Source organism: Salvelinus sp. IW2-2015, linkage group LG20, assembly GCF_002910315.2.
Source record: "Salvelinus sp. IW2-2015 linkage group LG20, ASM291031v2, whole genome shotgun sequence".
Taxonomy (NCBI): Eukaryota; Metazoa; Chordata; class Actinopteri; order Salmoniformes; family Salmonidae; genus Salvelinus; species Salvelinus sp. IW2-2015.
The window spans coordinates 26,296,459-26,320,701 of NC_036860.1; the positions used below are offsets into that span (position 1 = coordinate 26,296,459).

Genomic DNA, 24,243 nt, shown 5'->3' on the forward strand with positions numbered 1-24,243 from the left:
AGTGGAARGTTGGTTTCTTATGGGAACGTTGTTTGTAACTATTCCTAAACCATGGGATGGAGTTATTAATTGGGYAACCAGTTAYTTATCTCATACAATGTCTGTACGCCAGTCACTCCCTACTTTTCTCATAGGGGGAAGGAGTTTGGCCGTGTTTGGAACCATTGTATGTCCCCTCTGAGGTTGCCCTTATCTTGACCTAGTATTTGACCTAAGGGGCTCACTGTCTGATTTTGAGTTTGTCCAGGTTTGGGAGTATCTAGAAATGACAATTGATATATGCCATTGGATGAGGTAATGTTTTGGTAGACAGTGAAGTATCAAGCATGAGATTTAAACCTTGTCTTGGGAGATCAAACTGAACGATGATTWATAGCTGATGCTGTCTWGCGATAGGATACTCTTCTTTCGGGTAAAGGATTCTTTGTAAGTTGAGAGGGGTGGATCTTGGCTATAAATGAAACTAAGAATTGTTTTGTAAGGACTCTCAGAGAATTCATTGATAGACACTGAATTGATCTGAGAGTCAAAAAAGGGCTTTGGTGAAGCTTGTATATATATTGAAGATGGAATATATAATTTAACTCTGACTTGTGTGTGGTTGGCTCTCTCTCTCTCTATTGAGTAATACAGGAAATTACCACGACAGATGTCTCATGTTTATTGTGTTGTAAACTGATTAGGTAACACACTCTGTATGAACATTGTCTGGATGATGGCTTGTCTCTCTGCGATAATCAAAGTGTGAGGGTGTCAGTCAAGGACTTCAAAATSATTTCACTTTGCTATAATACAAGGTTAACGTTGGTATTCAAAACACTCTTTCTTAACCACATCTCAGTAATGACCAACACATTTGGATTGGAGCTGTGAACCCACACTTTCAATTGATCCATTTTAGGTAAMAATCTTCTAGTGTTAACATGCAGAAAACCCAGGCCTTTTACGAGAGCAGAAATCAGCGAAACAGGTATCAGAGCARAAGTCAGAATTGGGGCTGGCAACAGTAGATGGGCCAGAGTGTACATGCACATTTCCAGATATCATAAGCAGTAATACAATCAGMGCATGGCAGAGGACRAGGAGAGCTKTGCATTGTTGATTTTTTTTAATGACATTCGAATGTGCATCAGATGGCAACAAGATCATATTGTACAGACATTTCATCAGGTAACATGAATACAAAGCCGGCAAGAGGTGGTTAGAATAGGATGGGAGGCCAAGAGTCAGTGTAATCAATAGAGAGTCAGAGTCCTGAGTGTGGGAACGAACAGTCTGTCCAACTGCTGGGTAAACAAGCAAGTTCATAGTCAACAAAGCACGCAAGAGTCATGAGGCAAATGGCATAAACCACAAGAAAAATATATAACGACTTGGGGCTAGCCATTGTAAGTTCAGAGTCACTCGCCCCAACAAGATAACTTGAGAGAGTATCTCTCTATGAGTCCAGTAGGCTATAAAAGTACAATATAAAATAAATAAATAGTAGGCCTATACTAGTTAATTAAATAATTTCTGAGTAAGCTCACATAATAAGCTTCACAAGTTAATTAACCTACCTAAAATTCTGATCAGTCCYAAGTCTGCGCTGTGTGTGTAAGTGCATGTGTGCTGGAGGCAAGCGAAAGCCCGGGAGAGAGGGGGGAGTGTGGCGGGGGTACCTATACCAGACAGGGGGAGACAGGGCAGATGGTGAACAGATCGCCAGATGGAATCCTAGTAGCAGTGCAGCAGTCAAAGATAGTAGGTGTCACACCCGTTTGGGAGAAGCTTTTTTTTCGGGAGGCAGATTCCTTGTAGAAAATCCCATCCTCTATATTTCTTCAGTTACGGCGAATGGTCCTTTACGATGTCCAAACAAAGTTGTTCTGTGGCTGTTGTATTTTGGAGATTGCAAGGAGGATATATTCTGATGTGATCAAAGCAACAATATTGTTCCTTATTGAGGTAATTTACAGTTGAAGTGTCCTGGCTGCATGTCGGTAAAACATGTATCTAATGAGCTCTCAGTGGACGCCTAAAGTCATTTGTCCAACGCGTTGTCCGTTATATCAGTTCTAGCGCTTTGTCGCTGTTATATCAGTTCTAGTGCTTTGTTGCTGTATATCAGTTCTAGCGCTTTGTCGCCGTTTATTCGTCATTCTAGCGCTTTGTCGTGTTATATCAGTTCTAGCTGCTTTGTCACTGTTATATCAGTTCTAGCGCTTTGTCGCCGTTATATCCGTTCCAGCTCTTTGTCGCCCTTATATCAGTTCTAGCGCTTTGTCGCGTTATATCAGTATTTAGCGCTTTGTCGCTGTTATATCAGTTTTCAGCGCTTTGTCGCGCGTTATATCAGTTCTAGGCTTTGTCCGTGTATATCAGTTCTAGCGCTTTGTCGCCGTTATATCAGTTCTAGCGCGTTTGTCGCCGTTTATATCAGTTCTAGCCTTTGTTCGCCTTATATCAGTTCTAGCGCTTTGTCGCCTGTATATCAGTTCTAGCGCTTTTCGCTGGTTATATCAGTTCTAGCGCTTTGTCGCCGTTATATCAGTTCTAGCGCTTTTTCGCTGTTATATCAGTTCTAGCGCTTTGTCGCCGTTATATCAGTTCTAGCGCTTTGTCGCCGTTATATCAGTTCTAGCGCTTTGTCGCCGTTATATCAGTTCTAGCGCTTTGTCGCCATTATATTAGTTCCGTTATATCAATTCTAGCGCTTTGTCGCCGTTATATCAGTTCTAGCGCTTTGTCGCCGTTAAATCAGTTTTAGCGCTTGTTGCTGTTATATCAGTTCTTGCGCTTTGTCGCCATTATATCAGTTCTAGCGCGGTAATATGTTTTATGGAAAAAAAGTATGAAGTAGGTTACCTTCAGCATTTGTACAAATTATGCCACTGACCGGTGCCGATTGCTGGKCGGATACTTGCCAACATGTATCTGACTGTTCCATTCATAGGAATGCTCACAGCGAGGACATGTCTGCWTGATGCTGATGAGAGCCCCCTTGCTGGTCTTCACTATGTTGCATGTTCGGCTGCAAATCTCTCGAACAACTGCAGCAGGCAATTTTATGAGGTGGTGTTGACTGGAAAAGGCCTTTGTCAGGGTGTTATAATAGACAGCCAAGTGGTAAATTGCATTTTGTTCTAAAGAAAGGACAAAGCTTTTTGCCAATGCACTTCACAACCAAAATGACTGTACTAGTTGTATCTGCATGGCTGGGAAATTAGCGTACTAGTTTATCAAGTCGGGTATTTTGGAAAAAAACTTTTCACATAACATACATTACCTGTCGTTGTTGATGAAGCCATCTATGTCATCAGGGCAGTAASTTGGGACACTATCAGAGTAGTGATGGCATGTCCTTTTCATAACGGTAAAGGTGTCACAAGGGTACTTGTGTCGCATGACACACTTGTATTCTGAGATCTTACCTGATATGCTGTGAAAATAGCAAGTGAACAGTGAATTAAATAATTTTTGGAGGTCGCTAGACCATTGCAATCACATTGCTGTTATGATACCCAACGTTGCTCCTTCTGATAGGTCCGGCATCCATTCATGACCAAAGCATCAGTCTGGCACCCAACTGTGCACTTTGTCTAACAGAAAAACAGGGTCATCGATTGTCATCATCCCTCAATTATAATTATAAACTGGGTGGTTCGAGGCCTGAATGCTGATTGGCTTAAATGCTTGGTATATCAGACCGTACACCAGGGGTATGACAAAACTTTTATTTGTACCGTTGATAACCAGCTGATAATAGCAATAAGGCACCTCGGGGGGTTGTGGTACACTATATACAAAGGTATGTGGACACCCCTTCAAATTAGTGGATTTGGCTATTTCAGCTTTTGCTGACAGTTGTATAAAATCGAACACACAGCCATGCAATCTCCATAGACACACATTGGCAGAAGAATGGCCTTACTGAAGAGCTCAGTGACTTTCAATGTGCCATCATCATAGGATGCCACCTTTCRAACAAGTAAGTTTGTCAAATTTCTGCCCTGCTAGAGCTTCCCCGGTCAACTGTAAGTGCTGTTATTGTGAAGTGGAAACGTCTAGGAGCAACAACGGCTCAGCCACGAAGTAGTAGGCCACACAAGCTCACAGAACGGGATCACAGAGTGCTGAAGCATGTAGCGCATAAAAATGATCTGTCCTCGGTTGCAACACTCACTACCGAGTTCCAAGCTGCCTCTGGAAGCAACATCAGCATAAGAACTGTTCGTCGGGAGCTTCATGAAATCGGTGTCCATGGCCGAGCATCCGCACACAAGCCTAAGATCACCATGTGCAATGCCAAGCGTCGATTGGAGTGGTGTAAAGCTCACCTCCATTGGACTTGGGAGCAATGGAAACACATTCTCTGGAGTGGTGAATCACTCTTCACCATCTGGCAGTCCGACAGACTAATCTAGGTTTGGCGGATGCCAGGAGAACGCTACCTCCCCCAATGCATAGTGCCAACTGTAAAGTTTGATGGAGAAGGAATAATGGTCTTGGGCTGTTTTTCATGGTTCGGGCTAAGTCCCTTAGTTCCAGTGAAATTACATTTTAACGCTACAGCATACAATTACATTTTAGACGACTCTGTGTGTCCTACTTTGTGGAAACAGTTTGGGGAAYACCCTTTCCTGTTTCAGCATGACAATGCCCCTGTGCACAAAGCCAGGTCCATACAGAAATGGTTTGTTGAGATCGGTGTGGAAGAACTTGACTGACCTGCACAGAGCCCTGACCTCAACCCCATCGAACACCTTTGGGATGAATTGGAACGCCGACTGCGAGCCAGGCCTAATCGCCCAACATCAGTGCCCGACCTCACTAATGCTCTTGTGGCTGAATCGAAGCAAGTCCCTGCAGAAATTTTCCAACATCTAGTGGAACGCCTTCCCAGAAGAGTGGAGGCTGTTATAGCAGCAAAAAGGTGGGACCAACTCAATATTAATGCCTTTGAGTTTGGAATGAGATGTTTGACGAGCAGGTGTCCACATACTTTTGGTCATGTAGTGAATGGCCAATATACCAAGGCTGTGTCCAGGCACTTCACATTGTGTCGTTTCATGAGCTAAAATATCCCAGAAATGTTCCATACGCACAAAGAGCTTATTTCTATCAAATGTTGTGCACAAATTTGTTTACATCCCTGTTAGTGAGCATTTCTCCTTTGCCAAGATAATCCCACCACCTGACAGGTGTGGCATTTCAATAATCTGATTAAARAGCATGATCATTACACAGGTGCACCTTGTGCCGGGGACAATAAAAGGCCACAAAAATGTGCAGTTTTGTCACACAACACAATGCCACATATGTCTCAAGTTTTGAGGGAGCATGCAATTGACACACTGACTGCAGGAATGTCCACCAGAGCTGTTGCCAGAGAATTACATTTTTATTTCTCTATCGTAAGCCGCCTCCAACATCGTTTTAGAGAATGCCCAACTGGCCTCACAACCGCAGACCATGTGTATGGTGTTGTGTGGGCGAGAGGTTTGCTGATGTCAATGTTAAAACTAATGTTGGTTAAACATTTTTTGGGTAAAAGTCAAAGATAATAGTTTCAGTATAGTTGTAGTTTTTAAAAATTATTTTATGTTTTTTCATGATTCGTTTTTGTTTTTTATTTCAATTTACTATAATAAATTTGCGACTTACTGAACCAAGTCCCATTAGTCTCCAGCTGCACAACATACGTCATCAATTGGAGCACCAGGCGTGTCCATATGGCCAAATATGATAAATGACGTTGCGAAGATGGTCGACTGACCTTTCTAACAATGTAAATATATGTCCGCAAAGGCGAAAGGCAGGCCTAAGGCGGCGAGATCAGTTGGGAACATTCTCGCCAATGGTCTTTTGTAGAAAACATATCAATACACAACTGCCAAGTACCTCAACTCCAAGATGATTTCATCCACGGAGTTTAGCGCAGGCTATAGTTTAAAATTAACCTCCGACTCCTTTGAGTCTATGCAGACGATACTCGTAAACTAAAATGCGTAAACTCTTACTGTGTACCTATGTTTGTGCTCTGCTGTTGCGTGCTTTTCTTTGTTTGAAATCCATAATTTTTCATAAAACGTTAATCAAATAAAACCACGAACTGTTTTCTCATTGCTGTTTCTCTAAATTGGCAACTCGGCTCGAATGCACTTGCCAATCGACTCTCAACAAGGAAACAGTCGGTGGTTGTATTTGATTAATATTTCATTAAAACGTATGGATCTCAGCAAACAAAGGCACGTAACAGAGGTTAGATATAGGTACACGGTTKGGGTTTAAGAATTGACATGTTGAAGTATCAGCTGCATAGCGACTTGAAGGAGTCGCGGTTCATTTCAAAAACTTTAGTCTGCTCTCAAGTCTGTGGATGGCAATAACCACCTAAGCATTATGAAACTTKTATTCGATAAAGTAAGCCTCACCTATCAAAATAGCAATTCCCTCTAATCTTGATCAAATTTGACACTCAATAGGCAGGTTTCCATTGATCCAGGTTTATTAGACAAAAGCAGTGTCGCAACAACAAAAACATTTTGGCATGTGTAATGGAAACTACAGGACTAGGAAAACTTTTGTTAAAGATTGACAACCTTTTGATCTGTTGGAGAGGGTGAGATTTTTATTTTGTCTAACTTTCTTTATTGCGACAAATGATGGAAATGCTTTTGGAATAAATTATTGCTGAATAATTGAAGGTACACGGGCATTTGATGTCATCACATCACTATAAATCAATCAAATGTATTTATAAAGCCCTTTTTAAATCAGCCAATGTCACAAAGTGCAATACAGAAASCCAGCATAAAACCCTAAACATGGCAAGCAATGCAGATGTAGAAGCACTGTGGCTAAGAAAAACTCCCTAGAAAGGCAGGAACCTAGGAAGAAACCTAGAGAGGAACCAGGCTCTGAGGGATGGCCAGTCCTGCTTCTGGCTATGCCAGGTGGAGATTATAACAGTACATGGCCAAGATTTTCAAAGGTTCATAGATGACCAGCAGGGTCAAATAATAATAATCACAGTGGTTGTKGAGGGTGCAACAGGTCAGCACCTCAGGAGTAAATGTCAGTTGGCTTTTCATAGCCAATCATTCAGAGTTAGAGACAGCAGGTGCGGTAGAGAGAGAGTCGAAAACAGCATGTCCGGGACAAGGTAGCACGTCCGGTGAACAGGTCAGGGTTCCATAGCCGCAGGCAAAACAGTTGAAACTGGAGCAGCACCACGACCAGGTGGACTGGGGACAGCAAGGAGTCATCAGGCCAGGTAGTCCTGAGGCATGGTCCTCCAAGAGAAGAGAGAGAAAGTTAGAGGGAGCATACTTAAATTCACACAGGACACCGGATAAGACAGGATAAATACTCCAGATATAGCAGACTGAACCTAGCCCCCGATACAAACTATTGCAGCATAATTACTGGAGGCTGAGACAGGAGGGGTTGGGAGACACTGTGGCCCCGTCCGACGATACCCCCAGACAGGGCCAACCAGGCAGGATATAACCCCACCCACTTTGACAAAGTACAGCCCCCACACCACAAGAGGGATATCTTCAACCACCAACTTACTACCCTGAGACAAGGCCGAGTATAGCCCACAAACATCTCCCCCACGACACAAACAGGAAGATCACGTCAGTGACTCGACCCACTCAAGTGACGCACCCCTCTTATGGACGGCATGGAAGAGCACCAGTAAGCCAGTGACTCAGCCCCCATAATAGGGTTAGAGGCAGAGAATCCCAGTGGAGAGAGGGGAACCGGCCAGGCAGAGACAGCAAGGGTGGTTCGTCGCTCCAGTGCCTTTCCGTTCACCTTCACACCCCTGGGTCAGACTACACTCAATCATAGGACCTACTGAAGAGATGAGTCTTCAATAAAGACTTAAAGGTCGAGACCGAGTCTGCGTCTCTCACATGGATAGGCAGACCATTCCATAAAAATGGAGCTCTGTAGGAGAAAGCCCTGCCTCCAGCTGTTTGCTTAGAAATTCTAGGGACAATAAGGAGACATGCGTCTTGTGACCATAGCGTACGGTCCCATCGGAAAGATGGGTAGGAGCAAGCCCATGTAATGCTTTGTTGGTTAGCAGTAAAACCTTGAAATCAGCCCTAGCCTTAACAGGAAGCCAGTGTAGAGAGGCTTGCACTGGAGTCAAATGATCAAATTTTTTGGTTCTAGTCAAGATTCTAGCAGCCGTGTTTAGCACTAACTGAAGTTTATTTAGTGCTTTGTCCGGGTAGTTTGTATGTTCTTCAAAAGAAAGATCATGGTCCAGAGTAACGCCGAGGTCCTTCAGTTTTATTTCAGAAGACTGTACAACCATCAAGATTAATTGTTAGATCCAACAGAATATCTTTGCTTCTTGGGACCTAGAATTAGAATCTCTTTTGTCCGAGTTTAAAAGCTCCACTCCACATTTCATTCTAAATGCCTAATACTTGCAAAATAAAAAATGTAAACTATAAAAAATTATGTTTCTTTGCAGGACAAGGATTGCCCTGACTTTCAAGAATGCCTTAATAGCTTCGCCTTGCTTTTCTGGTTGGCTAGCAAGTTTCACCATCCAATTATTTCAGATCTAGAGCTCACCAGTTTGAAGTTCTAAAACCGGGAAATTAGTGACCTCTGGTTGGTTCAGCCATCCCTATCGGAAAAATTTATGGGAAAAATAATGCTTAAAATAAGTGCTAAAGTTAACACAGGCTTAAGATATTTTATACATTTCGTTCTATTAAATAGTAACAGTAATTTAACATTACCATTATGAATTATGAAGCCTTTGTGCTTTTTTTATTACATACATTCTTCAAAATTCACAAAAAGTGATGTTAGCTGATGAAGATTATCTCATAGAACAAAACGTATAAAATCTAACCCCGTGTTTCCCACATACCTTATTTTCGGCGTTTATCCAAAAACCCTACAAAAATGCCATTCATTTTCCCAATAAGCTTTTTCCAACGAACCATGATAGGAGTTAGTGCCTACAATAAACCGCCATCACTATTTCTCTCTATTGGAGTGCAAGTTTCACCATAGCAAAATGATGGCACATGAGAATTATTAGAATATGGCTAATATAACCCTGGGCACAGGAACGCGCCCTCAATCTGCCTGGACAGATTCTGGGTGGAGTTGACCCTACTGCTTCGCCTCTTCCTTTCTGATAGGCTATAGCCTGTCCCTGGAGGATTCAGACCCGCCATTTTCCTGTAAGCCTCCAGTCCATTAGAGCCAGCAGGGGGAGGCGAAGTAGAAAAGGGAACAGACTTATTCAGTGGGAACTAAAGAGAGAGGGAGACTCAGCCAGTGCGAGAGAAAGAGAGAGGGGGAGTCAGTTAGTGCGAGAGAAAGACTTTGTTAGGAGAGTGAGCTCATTCGGAATTGACAAGAAGTAAAAACTCTAGGTTTGTATCCAATATAATATACAACCAAACTTCAATTTCACCCTCAAAAATCGTGTATGTGGACTACATATCACCCTGGGATTTAGCTACAAGGGTAACGTTCCTGTCGTCTCATTTTTCTCGTCTTTATTTTGTGTCATGTGGCAGAACTGTGGAAGCTACAGAGGACAATAGCGATTCCACAGGATTTGAAACATTTGTTCTATATCTTAATACAGAAGTGCAAAGATGTCTGGGCAAAGCATTACGGACAGGATAACCGCAGCTCAACACAGTGTTACCGGATCTGCGGTGGCAAAAACTGTGTGCAAGGCGACTACGCATGAAATTATGGGGCCGAAAAAGAAACATTTAGATTGTAAGTATCAATATGTCGGCGAGTTGCCACAATGTTGCGTTTGATCAAGCGTGTGTATTCGTTAGAAATTGTTTGGACTCTGGTTGAGGCCTACGAACATAAACGGACCCGTAGGCTATAATCAAGTAGMTCTTGTCTGATGTTCGCTGATGTACCTATGAAATGATGCGAGATTATCTAGAAATGTTCTACAATTACCCTAAATTCGAGTCAGATGTCATGCTGTCAATTTTCAATTGCAATTAGCCTTGGCACGTGCTTGGCATGTAAACAATGAGATTAACTGGATTACAATCACGTCATAGCCTATAGGCTTATTGTAACGTTTTAAACTTTTCAAGAAATGGTTTGACTTCCACCAAGGATGATGGTTCTAATAAAATTATAGGTAATGCAATTATTTAATAATATAAATCTGATAACTACTCTAATTTGTTTGTGCTGGCTTCTATTGAGACGTGCATGGTCCATTTATCTCCTTCCAATAGCGACTTTACTTGCTTTCAGGCAATTTACTGTCCATTGAGTGTGCCTACATGATCGTATGCTCTGCGAACCTAGACGTTATCAGAGGGTTTCTCCTCCCAGTATTTTTGGCTGACTCAGTTCTTTAGTCGTTCAATGGGGAACCTCGACAGACACGTAACTTTTAGTGTCATTGCCCGCAAGATGGTCTGACTAGGTATGTAAAAGACATACCCTATGCACTTCCTGACATTTGACCATAGTTGAGTCACAGTTTTTCATTCAGTCAGTTTTTCCCCTTTTTGGCACCTATGGATAAGACCCAGTTATCACAGTGGGGAGTGATTTATGCCTATTAGGGATCAGGGGACCATTAGCCTTGGCCTAGGTGGCCATGATGTTGGGAATAAAGCGGGGACACAGGTTCACACCCCCAACTCTTGAGATAAGTACCATGGGATCTTTGTGACCAGATCACAGTGCACCACACCTTATACCACACCAATGTTATATGTTTCATGAGCATTGTGAAATCAACTTGCATGCACATAATACACAATAAAATAAACAGTGAATCAGGCAAGTAATCTGGGAAGGAATTACTGAAATTAGAACTCTACTTAATCCAACCATGTGTTGGTATATTTGATGAGCAATGTATGTGTAGGGGAATGATCTACATAAAGGAATGGAAGTGATTTCTCACTATAAATATTTTCTATTGAAGCATGTCATGTGTGRTCAGAGTACTGCAGTGATGTTTTGCTCTATTTAAAGTCCCTAATACAACAGGCAACCTACCCAGGTTTTTCTGGTTCTTCCTTCTGAATCCAACCAAAATTTGACTTGCACTTTATCCAAACCCCTCAAAGACACGCATATACAGTGCATTCGCTAAGTATTCAGACCCCTTGACTTTTCCCAAATTGTTACGTTACAGCCTTATTCTAAAATGGATTATATAAATGTGTTCCCTCATCAATCTACACACAATATCCCATAATGACAAAGCAAAAACAGGGTTTTAGAAATGTAATACATTTTAGAATAAGTCTGTAATGTAACAAAATGTGGAAAAAGGGAAGGGGTCTGAATACTTTCCGAATGTACTGTATACACTGAGTGTGCAAAACAGGAACACCTACCTAATATTGAGTTGCACCCCCTTTTGCCCTCAGAACAGCATCAGGATTTGATACCAGCAACCCTCCAGTTGCCAGTTCACTTCCCGTCAAATTTCTCCTGTCAGACCTAGGATTTGAACTGACAACCCTCTGGTTTCTGGCTTGCGCCTCGAATCGCTAGGCTACCTGCCGCCCCATAAATCCAGGGCTCCCCAAATACACCAAAGCAGACCCAGATAGATTGCTGAACAACTAATCAAATGGCCTTCTGGATTGTTTACATTGACCCCCCCCACCACCTCACCTTTGATTTTTACCCCGCTGTTACTCGCTGTTTATTATTTATGCATTTTCACTTCTTTTTTTATTTTTTATTTTTACAAATGACCTCGACTAACCTGTATCCCCGCACATTGACTTGGTACCGGTACCCCCTGTACATAGCCTCGTTATTGTTATGTACATTTGTTACTTTTTGATTAGATAAAAACATTTTTTTAAGCTTTCGGCTATTTAGAAAATATTTGATTAACTCTATTTCTTGAACTGCATTGTTGGTTAAGGGCTTGTAAGTAAGAATTTCACGGTAAGGTCTACACCTGTTGTATTCGGCGCATGTGACAAAAGTATTTGATTTGAGATAAAACCAGGGTCAGACCCACCTCCAGACCATGATTCGAAAGCGCAGGGTCTGATAACCCGGGATTACCCTAAATCACAGTGGCGGAGGTGCATAAATATGGCGTCCTCCATGCACTTACCAGAATTGCCTCGTTTACTAAGTTCGCTGTATTGTTCATGGCTCTTACTCTACACATTTAAAAAATAATAATAATAATGTTTTTGCTAATAGCACAGTATACTTGAGCCATAAGACGCTGGCAATTTGAAAAACTYAAAGTAGACTGTGCTGATATAATGATGCATTGAACCATGTTGCACGCCTTAGCGCCAAATCTCTGTGGATTGTGCTAAAACAATCACGTCATATCTGAATCCCGACATCTCCATGTACCTTCGCCATTGACAAATCAAGTGAACTTCATCTTAAAAGTCCTCAACCTGTCCACACCTTTTACTGGATTAAAACAATAGGGGACCTCAACGTACCACCGGCGCATGTGCTTTGCAGACATACCTATGTTCTTGTCTGTTTTTTCAGGGGATACCTGGAAAGTTGGTGTGCTACTGTTATATGTTGCAGATCTATGTGATAAGTATTTTCCAAGGAGAACTAGTTCACCAGAAAACAACCTCTTGTAATGTTGCAAGGAGTGTGGCTGGTGAAAGAGAAAAAAGGCACAAGCAGGTCTCAATGAAAATGACATTAGCAGTGGTTAAGCCTTTTCCTTTCCAACAAACTGACGTTGTGATTGCAGGTTGACGCACAAAAATAACACCTACATAAGAGTGCATCAAGTCTTGTTCATAAAAAACTGGAGGTATCAAGTATTTATGGCCAACAGATTTAGTAACCAGCAGAACCATCTTCCGTTACAGTGACTATTTACAATTACAATAGCCAGCCTTCTCAATGACTGAATAGGTTTTAAGTTTGCATTAGCATTACCCTTTTCGACTGTATCCTGGTTTATGGTGGTGGTGGTAAAATTTGTTCAGACTCAGTCTAGGTTGGTTTTTCATCTAGTCTATTCCGTCTCTTCCTGGTGTTTGCCCTTGCTGTGTCGGGTTACTCCCGTTTTAATGGGTTTTAATTCTGGGTCATTCTCAGCGCCCTAGCATCAGTGCTGAAGCAGATTGACTGCAGACATCGCCACATCAATAGCTGTTCACACCATGCTGCTTATTTGCATACGTTTCGGTGACTAGAGACTGAAACCAATTTCCTGCTGGGCACTATTTTTAGCAGTGGCTCCGTAATAAGAAATGTCATGTGTGGTGTTTGACGGGGGTTTTGAAGGGCATGTCTGAAACTCGAAGCTAAAAGAGTGTGTAGAGGCCATACCTCACTGACTCCTGTCCCTAGAAGGCTTCTTGATTGGCTTCTCCTTGATAAGGAGGCTGCTGGGGAGGGCCTCAAGGCTCCTTTTGTCGTCTGGGGGTGGCAGGAGCGGAGCAGGAATGTCACAAAGGTTGGAGGTACTTCAGGAGGACCGGCAGCACTTGGAGTTGGCGTTTCCTCAGACCGAAATGGCAGTGGTGTGTCTAGCTCCCCTCCGGTCTGATTTGTACGCAAGATATGGCCCCTTTCTCTTAGCTCCTTTGATTTGGGTTGGGTTTCCGGCCAGTGTCCGCATTCTTTAACACGGCCTGTTAAATAAACTCCACCAAACAACTTTGAGACTTAACAGTTACCAGAGAGGGGGAAAAAATGTGCAAAGGTCAAATTGTAGTCTTTTCCACGCTATGAGCCTGCTCTTGTTTTCTGGTCTGCTCTGGTTAAGAGCAGGTGTAAAATTTGCTCCAAGATGACTGCTCTTGCAATTTTAGAAATATAGATCAAGCTATAGCCTATAACTTTAGTATTCAGTTTGTTTTAATCGGTGRAACATACCCAACTCAATATTGCACCCATCTATTTACAGAGAGGGAAAAAGACTGTGTCATTTTATTGCATGTTAGGGATTTTATGGTTTAATTGCTTTTACGCTAACCCATTTCTGTCCATCCCAAAGTGCAAGGGTCAATCGCGAGTGTAGTCTATTTGATGCTTTAGGGACTTTTCAACCACTGTAAATGGAACATTTATTTTGTCATTGTGTCACTAAACTTGTTTTGCGTCCCAAAACAGGATGTGTGATCATAATGAGGTAATGAAGTATAGTTCCCAACTTCCCACATCACCTGCCACTTGATATGATGGCTACATTTGGTGAACAATAAAGTAAAAACATCTTTTTTTTAAAAGTCTGTGATGAGGACCTTTGTACTTGACTATAACGTCACCTTCCTTCAGTGAGTCAGCATGCCTGAAATTCCATTTGGAATTGTTCCCTTTTGATTGCGTCCTTTGTGTATTTGTGTTTGTGCAAAGTTCTTTACAATTGGGCAAACATGATGATGATGATGATAGTTAAACCTTGTTTATTTCCAGAAGGAATTTACTTTGAAGTCTTAATTTCTTATTCGAGCTCAGGCATAAATCTCTCAATACATGCCCTAAACCAAAGTAATCACACAGGAGGGAGTAGATACGATAGTCCCTCAGCGACAGTAGCTGGGTGGCGTGGTAGCAATCACCTGACAGTACCTCAGTGGTCCAAATGATCTGGACACAGATCTAGGGTCAGCACACTTCTTTTTGGACGGAAACCTCAACACTGACTTTCCTATCATTTGTCTCATATGAAAATGCAAATACCAGGTATCCATGTTGTATTGTAGCTACTTTACTAAAAAAGGTTTTCCGATTACTGGTGAGACTGAAACTAGGAAGAACGAGTTTACCTGCTCTTGTTACTTTGATTATAATGTAAGCCTACAATATCTGTGTTGTACAAAACACTTGTTTTGGTTCCTGGACCTATTTGCATCACAATAGAGGTTAGCTGCATGGGACAAGGTGTTATGTCACTTGAACACGCAACCACCTCCTACTTAAGGCCCTGAGTAGGAGTGGGTTTCAGTTAGATAATTAACCAGAAATGTAAAATGTTATTTTAGAACAATGTTAAGTTGTGAGGACATCTCTCTCCTCTGTGCATGTGGTAATACTGATTACTGAGCAAGCGTGTTCTATAGGATCCAAGCTTATTCTGGTAGCTTGACTTGTGAGTCAATCCTGCAACATGATGCTCCCTAGAATCTGCTGAGGGTAAGGGGCATGATCCATGTAGGTTTCAAACCTCAGCAGTGTGTAGAGTGGAACCCTCAAGCACTTCAGTGACCCATAGCTCTTTTCTTGTTTGTGGTCTGTATTTTAAATGGAGACAACCATATGCAGTCAAACTGGTGACCATAATATTCTCCCTGCTGAGCAAGGAAGCACATTTAGAATTCTATGCATTTGAGTTGACATTGCATGTTGAGTAAGCCTACATGGATTCAAAATGTGGACAAGGAGGATTGGTACTGAAGCAGTCAGTTGGGTCAGGCCAGAGGACACGCTAACACATGCAGCATGAGAGGCTCTGCCACAGGTTCAACCTTACCCCCCCCCCCCCTGCAGAACGCAGCCCACTCAGAGCATGTGACCGCAGTGGCATCGAATGACAGTCCCTCAAAAAGAGTGCTGACACCGCCTGCCCTACTGAATGGAGCCCACTGTAACTCTGAAAAGCCTTTGCGATTCAGTGTCATGATTCAAAGCTGCGAACCAGGCACTACCATCAAATACTCATTCTTTAACCTCCATATTCCGAGCTTGATTTCTATCTGTATTGGCCCATCTCATAGATTAACCTCATTAGCCATTTGTCTACAATGAAGTGAAGTGGGCAGTTTGCCTTCAGTTCAGGGTATTTAGCAAGATTTTTAAAGATTGACCCACTCTGGTCTTACTATACCTGTGTTGTGATCACTGAATTCTTTTAGCATGGTCAACTCTATCATTATAAAATGATTGGATCATATCATCCATGAGCTGGTCCCTAATATAGAGGAAAAAAGGAAACTGGTTACAAATGCCACTGATGCAAATGCAGACTTTGAAAGAGCCACCGACTACTCTAGATGAAAATTGTTCAATGCACTGTAATCATCTTGCATCTGTCCACTGCAAGATCACGTAGTGAACTAACCTAATTGTACTCCCCTGGAACATATCCCTCTACAATTTCAGGAAATGAAAATTCTAAAAGGGGGGGAATCCTCTGGAAATTGACTGAATTGACTATAGTGTTAACGCTACTGTTCTGCTTTATATATATTTACTGGAGGAGGTTGAGCCTTGATTCAAAGCTGTATGCTACATCAATGCCATGTTTAGGGAAGTGCAAAACATTTTTTTGTGGGTTAACACTAGAGATCGACTGATTTAATCGGAATGGCCGATTTTAATTAGGGCCGATTTCAAGTTTTCATAACAATCGGAAATCGGTATTTTTGGACACCGATTTGACCGATTTTATTTTTTTAAATAAAAATATAAAAATAAAAACACCTTTTTACACCTTTTATTTTACTAGGCAAGTCAGTTAAGAACACATTCTTATTTTCAATGACAGCCTAGGAACGGTGGGTTAACTGCCTTGTTGAGGGGCAGAACGACAGATTTTTACCTTGTCAGCTCGGGGATTCAATCTTGCAACCTTACGGTTAACTAGTCCAATGCTCTAACCACCTGATTTACATTGCACTCCACGAGGAGCCTGCCTGTTACGCGAATGCAGTAAGAAGGTAAGTTGCTAGCTAGCATTAAACTTATCTTATAAAAAATAATCAATCAATCATAATCACTAGTTACAACTACACATGGTTGATGATATTACTAGTTTATCTAGCGTGTCCCGCGTTGCATATAATCGATGCGGTGCGCATTTGCGAAAGGACTGTCGTTCTAACGTATCCCTAACCATAAACATCAATGCCTTTCTTAAAATCAATACACAGAAGTATATATTTTTAAACCTGCATATTTAGCTAAAAGAAATCCAGGTTAGCAGGCAATATTAACCAGGTGAAATTGTGTCACTTCTCTTCCGTTCCTGTCTCTTATACACATCTAGATGTGTATAAGAGACAGATGGTAGGCAGCAGCATGCTCGTAAGCATTCATTCAAACAGCACTTTCGTGCGTTTTGCCAGCAGCTCTTCGCAAGCACAGCGCTGTTTATGACTTCAAGCCTATCAGCCTAATGGCTGGTGTAACCGATGTGAAATGGCTAGCTAGTTAGCGGGGTGCGCGCTAATAGCGTTTCAAACGTCACTCGCTCTGAGACTTGGAGTAGTTGTTCCCCTTGTTCTGCATGGGTAACGCTGCTTCGAGGGTGGCCGTTGTCGATGTGTTCCTGGTTTGAGCCCAGGTAGCGGCGAGGAGAGGGATGGAAGCTATACTGTTACACTGGCAATACTAAAGTGCCTATAAGAACATCCAATAGTCAAAGGTATATGAAATACAAATCAAATAGAGAGAAATAGTCCTATAATTCCTATAATAACTACAACCTAAAACTTCTTACCTGGGAATATTGAAGACTCATGTTGTTCCACTGGATTTCATAAGGTGAATGCACCAATTTGTAAGTCGCTCTGGATAAGAGCGTCTGCTAAATGACTTAAATGTAAATGTAAAAGGAACCACCAGCTTTCATATGTTCTGAGCAAGGAACTTAAACGTTAGCTTTCTTACATGGCACATATTGCACTTTTACTTTCTTCAACACTTTGTTTATGAATTATTTAAACCAAATTGAACAGGTTTCATTATTTATTTGAGGCTAAATTGATTTTATTGATGTATTATATTAAGTTAAAATAAGTGTTCATTCAGTATTGTTGTAATTGCCATTATTACAAATACATAAAAAAAATTGGCCGAATTTTATTTTTATATTTTTATTTGAAAAAAAAATTCTTATTTTTTAAATTTTTATTATTATTCTTKTTATTATAATTTTTTWAAAATCGGTATCGGCTTTTTTTGGTCCTCCAATAATCGGTATCGGCGTTGAGAAATTATAATCAGTCGACCTCTTAACACTGATCGCCGTTTGCAGTGAATAAAGTAAAGCCTTTTTCAATGCATATATTCGCAATGGATGGGTAAAATAAAAAAAGGTACGTTAACATTGGTTGTGTTCTTTAAGCTCCACTACACCGCAGGCTTGGGAAATAAACTCACTTCCTGAGTGTCAACAGCCGGGCAGGATGTTGATTTTATATGTATGTGTGCATTCCAAATATGTCAGGAAGCTGATTGTTTGTTAGGGTAGGAAAAGAGTAATACCCTTTTGATCGGCTTCCTGTCATTTATTATGAAAGCGTATCGTCTGTCCACTCTGTCTCCCCACTAGGGCTGGGCGGTATACCGTATTTTACCATGTACTGGTATTGATGCATGGACCGGTTTGGGTTTTTACTTTACCTTCTGTAACGGTATTTGAATGTTTGGTTTGTTAAATGTTTAAATGTGATACGCCGCGTGTAACGTCCGTTTTTATAGTTTACTCCGCTACTTGGGTATCCCTCTCCGCTCTCTCTCTCCACGCCGCTTTCCACACAGACCTAGTCCCACCCCCTGTCACTCAAGGAGCGCATTTGTTGTTGCTTGACCTCGAGACACTTTACACGAGAAACTTTCGTTCGGTCAATGCAACGTTGTTTCCAATTTGATCTTAATATAAATCCACAAGTGTTTTATAGTTGCAATATTAGTTTGTTTCTTACATCTGCAAACAGCTAGTTTGTATTTTCTTAGCAAGTTAAGCTAAATCGTGTTAGCTACCTAGCTAACTAGCTAATAAAAGTACAGAGTCAGAGCAATAACTCGTCCATGGCATTTTCATTCGTTGTCATGTCAAACACTGTATTCAAAGTGCCCACTATTATTTATATTTCCATGATTCCAAAAGTTCACCCAAGTGTTTTGATCTAAATCGCAATTGCAACATTTTGTTAAAAATAAGGCCTAGTATTTTTGCCCATATCGTGACAGTGTGGAAATGATCTCAAATGTGGAATTGCAGAAATGGATGGAAATGCAGGAAATTTAGGTTGAAGTTGAATTGAACAGTATAAAACAATCAGAATGGAAAAAGACCCATTGAAATAATTTAGAATATATGTTGCCACCCTAGGGTCACACACTACTCTTTAAGCAAATTTTAGAACTTTTATTAATCAAAATCAAAAAATACTGTCATAGCGTCAAAAATTAGAAAAATACTATGATATGATATTTTGGCCATATCGCCCCAGCCCTGCTCCCCACACACCATTTGAATAGAGCGCTGCGACGATTTGACAAATTGGTCTTTGGCTTATGGCATTTCAAGTATGCACAGTTTTTGTGTGATTTGAAAATGTCTTCCACAAAACGATTCAACTCAACTTTCTAAATGAACTTGTCTACCTTCCCAACCAAAAGAAATCCACTTCTGGGGACATGTTCTTCAAACTCAAGCCTAGTTTTTGTAATTCAGTCGTCGACAAGCAATTAGTTGTACCACAAATTACTCTTTATTTAGATGTTGAACCCTTGTAGGCCTATAGCTTCACTATGGTGTCCTCCAAGCTCATGTTTATGGGTGGCATCTGTCTCTTCAAAATGAATAGTGTCATTGACAAGGCTCGTAACGCTATACTGTACACTTCATGTGGTTTTTTTCTGTCGAACAGATGTACTTATAGGCTAGATTTGGGTTCTGCCGGAGGCAGGAAGTGTTTTGGGGTAATTAATGCTACCCATTTTTTCCCCCCCAATAAGTGGGAAAAAAAGGGCTTCATTATTATAATCTTCCCCCTGTAAACCTTGTGTTCTGCTGAGCTTATTGGAACTGTTTGCCAAAGCCATCAGTCTGTTCCTTGCATGTTTGGCCCTTGAAATCTGGTTTGTTAATTAAGGAGCTCTCAAGGGAATGCGAGGGAAATGCCATTGCATTCCAATCATTGCTAACTTGTCCAGAGTTCCGCATGGGGGGGGGGGGGCTTCTACTTTCTATTGGACTGTTTAGTTCATTTTAATGCTTTTAGTTCCCGTCAGCTGCCCTGACCATGTCATCACTAACATGTAATGGCTATTAAATACCCTTATCTACAGTACGTTTCACCTATGTACAAGCCCTTGACCCTTGCATTTGGAATAAATGTGTGTTGACTCAATGACCGACCACTGAGAAAATGGTGAGGGGAAGAAACACTTTCAACGGGAGGTCCAGGTCAACCACTGCATAAGCATTCCATAGCACTTAAATGTCATCACACTAAATCTGGACTCATGAATCGCATGTATTATAATTATTTATAAATTGATTGCAAATAAATGATATACAGTAGCTTATGAAAGTGACCTAGCTTTTATTTTCTAGGACGGTTTAGTAATCATTTTCACTTTATTTCATATTTTAATTATGACTTGACATGTGGCTACAGCTGCTGATGCATGCTCTTTTGCAGACATTGGCAATGCACTCTCTCTACCCAAAATATCGTGGTTTGTCATTACTGGAATCCTTTTGTCATGCTTTTCATTTTTAAACTTTCCACACAACCCTCCCAAACCACAAAGTATTCAGAATAGAGCCTTGTCTGATTTCCCACCAGCTTGTTCTTTGCACTCCATAACTCTTTCATGCTTTSGATTCGAGACCTTTACAATTTCAGCTGACATCCTTGCCAAAATCAGTGCTGATGTGAAAAGCTCAACTTGCACACTGTTGATATGACACTTGCTGCCATTGTTTTTGTGAGTCACCAAGACTGACTTGTCTAATCTGTACTCTTTCAATGTAATGATTTAGCACTAGAGTAAAGTCTGTAGGCCTTCTAGGATTTTCAGGCTGGTGGTGTTTTACAAAGAGACCAGTGGTTTAAACTTGGTTGGGTAACTAAAGTAATGGACAAATCACCAACCATGTTATTTTCGTTAGAGAGGCTGGTCTCATGAGACCCTATATCTGTTGTGTGAGATTTATGATCGTTATGTACATGATTGCAGTGCTTACTGTACACGTACAAAATATTTGAATTCAAGCGTGACATTTTTTTGGAAGTTTCAAAGAATCAGACCGACTGCCTGGAATACATGGGTCAGATGAGAGAACATGCAAATTGGTCTTGGTTTGCTTTATGGAGTGAAACTGCAATTTAGGTTGCTGGACTTTGCTACGCCTGGCTCTCTTTTTGAACCAATGTGTCAGGCATTTTGCCCAATTCAGCCTATTTATAAATCAGACTCTGGCAAGCTTATTTAACAARAAAAGTTTGGTCTAATTTAAACACTTTAAAACATTTTTACTAGAACCAATAGCTTGGTAGATGTTGGGAGTCAGAATCAAAGGGTTTCAGAAACGCTACATTAACTAGAATGGTGATAAACAATGAAAGTATATGTTCGCTAGTAGTTCCAAGAGTAATCCCAGCCATTTTAGTAGGCTCTAGTTTTTGTCCGCTTCCGCTGCTGCGGCCGAAGCCAACTTTCTGACGGTAGTGTCTCCAGATGTTAACAGAGCGAATGCAAGATTTATGGTGTGCAGCTTTGCAAGACTCAATTACCATCTGTATTTTGTCTACCACGAGGTGCTATGCTCAGGTTAACTAGCATCTTCTGAATTCTGCCCTTAAATMGATTTTTATGGCTTTTAATACTTCCTGTGAATAGATGGTCAGTTTCCTCTCTCCTAGACTTAGGGGTGTGCCAGTCAAATCAGATGTATATSAAATTGTATTGGTGACATACACATGGTTAGCAGATGTTAATGCGAGTGTAGTGAAATGCTTTTGCTTCTAGTTCCGACTGTGCAGTAATATCTAACAATTTCACAACAACTACCTTATACACACAAATGTAAAGGACTGAATAAGAATACGTACATATACATATATGGATGAGCGATGGCCGTGCGGCATAGGCAAGATGCAGTAGATAGTGTAGAGTACAGTATATACATATGAGKTGAGTAATGTAGGGTATGTAAACATTTTAAAGTGGCATTGTTTAAAGTGACTAGTGATATACATTTATTACATCCAATTTTTAATTATTAAAGTGGCTAGAGATTTGAGTCGGTATGTTGGCAGCAGCCACTCAATGTTAGTGATGGCTGTTTAACAGTCTGATGGCCTTCAGATAGAAGCTGTTTGTCAGTCTCTCGGTCCCAGCTTTGATGCAACTGTACTGACCTCACCTTCTGGATGATAGTGGGGTGAACAGGCAGTGGCTCGGATGGTTGTTGTCCTTGATGATCTTTTTGGCCTTCCTGTGACATCGGGTGGTGTAGGTGTCCTGGAGGGCGGGTAGTTTGTCCCTGGTGATGCATTGTGCAGACCTCACTACCCTCTGGAGAGCCTTACGGTTGTGGGCGGAGCAGTTGCCGTACCAGGCAGTGATACAGCCCGACAGGAAGCTCTCGATTGTGCATCTGTAAAAGTTTGAGCGTTTTAGGTGACAAGCCAAATATCWTCAGCCTCCTGAGGTTGAAAAGGTGCTGTTGCGCCGCCTTCACCACGCTGTCTGTGTGGGTGGACCAWTTCAGTTTGTCCGTGATGTGTACGCAGAGGAACTAACTTTCCACCTTCTGCACTACTGTCCCATTGATGTGGATAGGGGGGTGCTCCCTCTGCTGTTTCCTGAAGTCCACGATCATCTCCTATGTTTTGTTGACGTTGAMTGTGCGGTTATTTTCCTGACACCACACTCCGAGGGCCATCACCTCCTCCCTGTAGGCTGTCTCGTTGTTGGTAATCAAGCATACCACTGTAGTGTCGTCTGCAAACTTGATGATTGAGTTGGAGGCGTGCATGACCACGCAGTCATGGGTGAACATGGAGTACAGGAGAGGGCTGAGAACGAACCCTTGTGGGGCCCCAGTGTTGAGGATCAGCGGGGTGGAGATTGTTGTTTCCTACCCTCACCACCTGGGGGCGGCCTGTCAGGAAGTCCAGGACCCAGTTGCACAGAGCGGGGTCGAGACCCAGGGTATCGAGCTTAATYACGAGTTTAGAGGGTACTATGGTGTTAAATGCTGAGCTGTAATCGATGAACAGCATTCTTACATAGGTATTCKTCTTGTCCAGATGGGTTAGGTCAGTGTGATTGTGATTGCGTCGTCTGTGGACCTATTGGGGCGGTAAGCAAATTGGAGTGTGTCTAGGGAGTCAGGTAGGGTGMAGGTGATATTATCCTTGACTAGTCTCTCAAAGCACTTCATGATGACGGAAGTGAGTGCTACGGGGCAATAGTTATTAAGCTCAGTTACCGTAGCTTTCTTGGGAACAGGAATAATGGTGGCCCTCTTCAAACATGTGGTAACAGTAGACTGGGATAGGGATTGATTGAATATCAGACATAGATATAAATATAAGAAAAAATATATATAGTTAGAAGTTTGCATACACTTTGGTTGGAGTCATTAACTTGTTTTTCAACCACTCCACACAAAAAAAAGAAACGTTTTTGCAAGTTGTTTAGGACATCTACTTTGCATGACACAAGTAATTTTTCCAACAATTGTTTACAGGTGGATTATTTCACTTCACTATCACAATTCCAGTGGGTCAGAAGTTTACATACACTAATTTGACTGTGCCTTTCAACAGCTTGAAAAATTCCTGAAAATTGTCATGGCTTTAGAAGCTTCTGATAGGCTAATTGACATAAATTTGAGTCAATTGGAGGTGTACCTGTGGATGTATTTCAAGGCCTACCTTTCAAACTCAGTGCCTCTTTGCTTGACATCATGGGAAAATCAAAAAAATCATCCAAGTCCTCAGAAAATAAATTGTAGACAAGTCTGGTTCATCCTTGGGAGCAATTAACAAATGCCTGAAGGTWCCAKGTWCATCTGRACAAACAATAGTATGCAAGTATAAACACCATGGGACCATGCAGCCGTCATACCGCTCAGGAAGGKGACGCGTTCTGTCTCCTAGAGATGAATGTACTTTGGTGTGAAAAGWYCAAATCAATCCCATAACAACAGCAAAGGACCTTGTGAAGATGCTGGAGGAAACAGGTACAAAAGTATCTATATCCACAGTAAAAAGAGTCCTATATCGACAACCTGAAAGGCCYCTCATCATGGAAAAAGCCACTSCTCCAAAACCGCCATTAAAAAAGCCAGAATACTGTTTGCAACTGCACATGGGGACAAAGATTGTACTTTTTGGAGAAATGTCCTTTGGTGTTATGAAACAAAAATATTGAAGCAACATTTCAAGACATCAGTCAGGAAGTTAAAGCTTGGTCACAAATGTGTCTTCCAAATGGACAATGACCCCAAGCAAACTCCCAAAGTTATGGCTTAAGGAGAACAAAGTCAAGGTATTGGAGTGGCCA

The 24,243-nt window shown here is 41.5% G+C and overlaps 1 protein-coding gene across 23 annotated transcripts in view; it reads left to right on the forward strand.

Annotated features, from left to right (window-relative positions):
• The first annotated feature begins 1,748 nt into the window (after positions 1 to 1,748).
• Positions 1,749 to 24,243, forward strand: part of LOC111982094 (phosphatidylinositol-binding clathrin assembly protein) — a 53,641-nt gene continuing 31,146 nt past the window's right edge. For 6 of the 23 annotated variants that reach the window (XM_070449309.1, XM_070449310.1, XM_070449319.1 and 3 more), the window contains exon 1: positions 9,197 to 9,759. In XM_070449309.1, the coding sequence (XP_070305410.1) occupies positions 9,630 to 9,759 (130 nt within the window). In that variant the 5' untranslated portion in view covers positions 9,197 to 9,629. Of the gene's footprint in view, positions 1,948 to 9,191; positions 9,760 to 24,243 lie in introns of those variants that run through there. The other 17 variants (XM_024013656.2, XM_070449307.1, XM_070449308.1 and 14 more) reach the window with 10 other exon arrangements.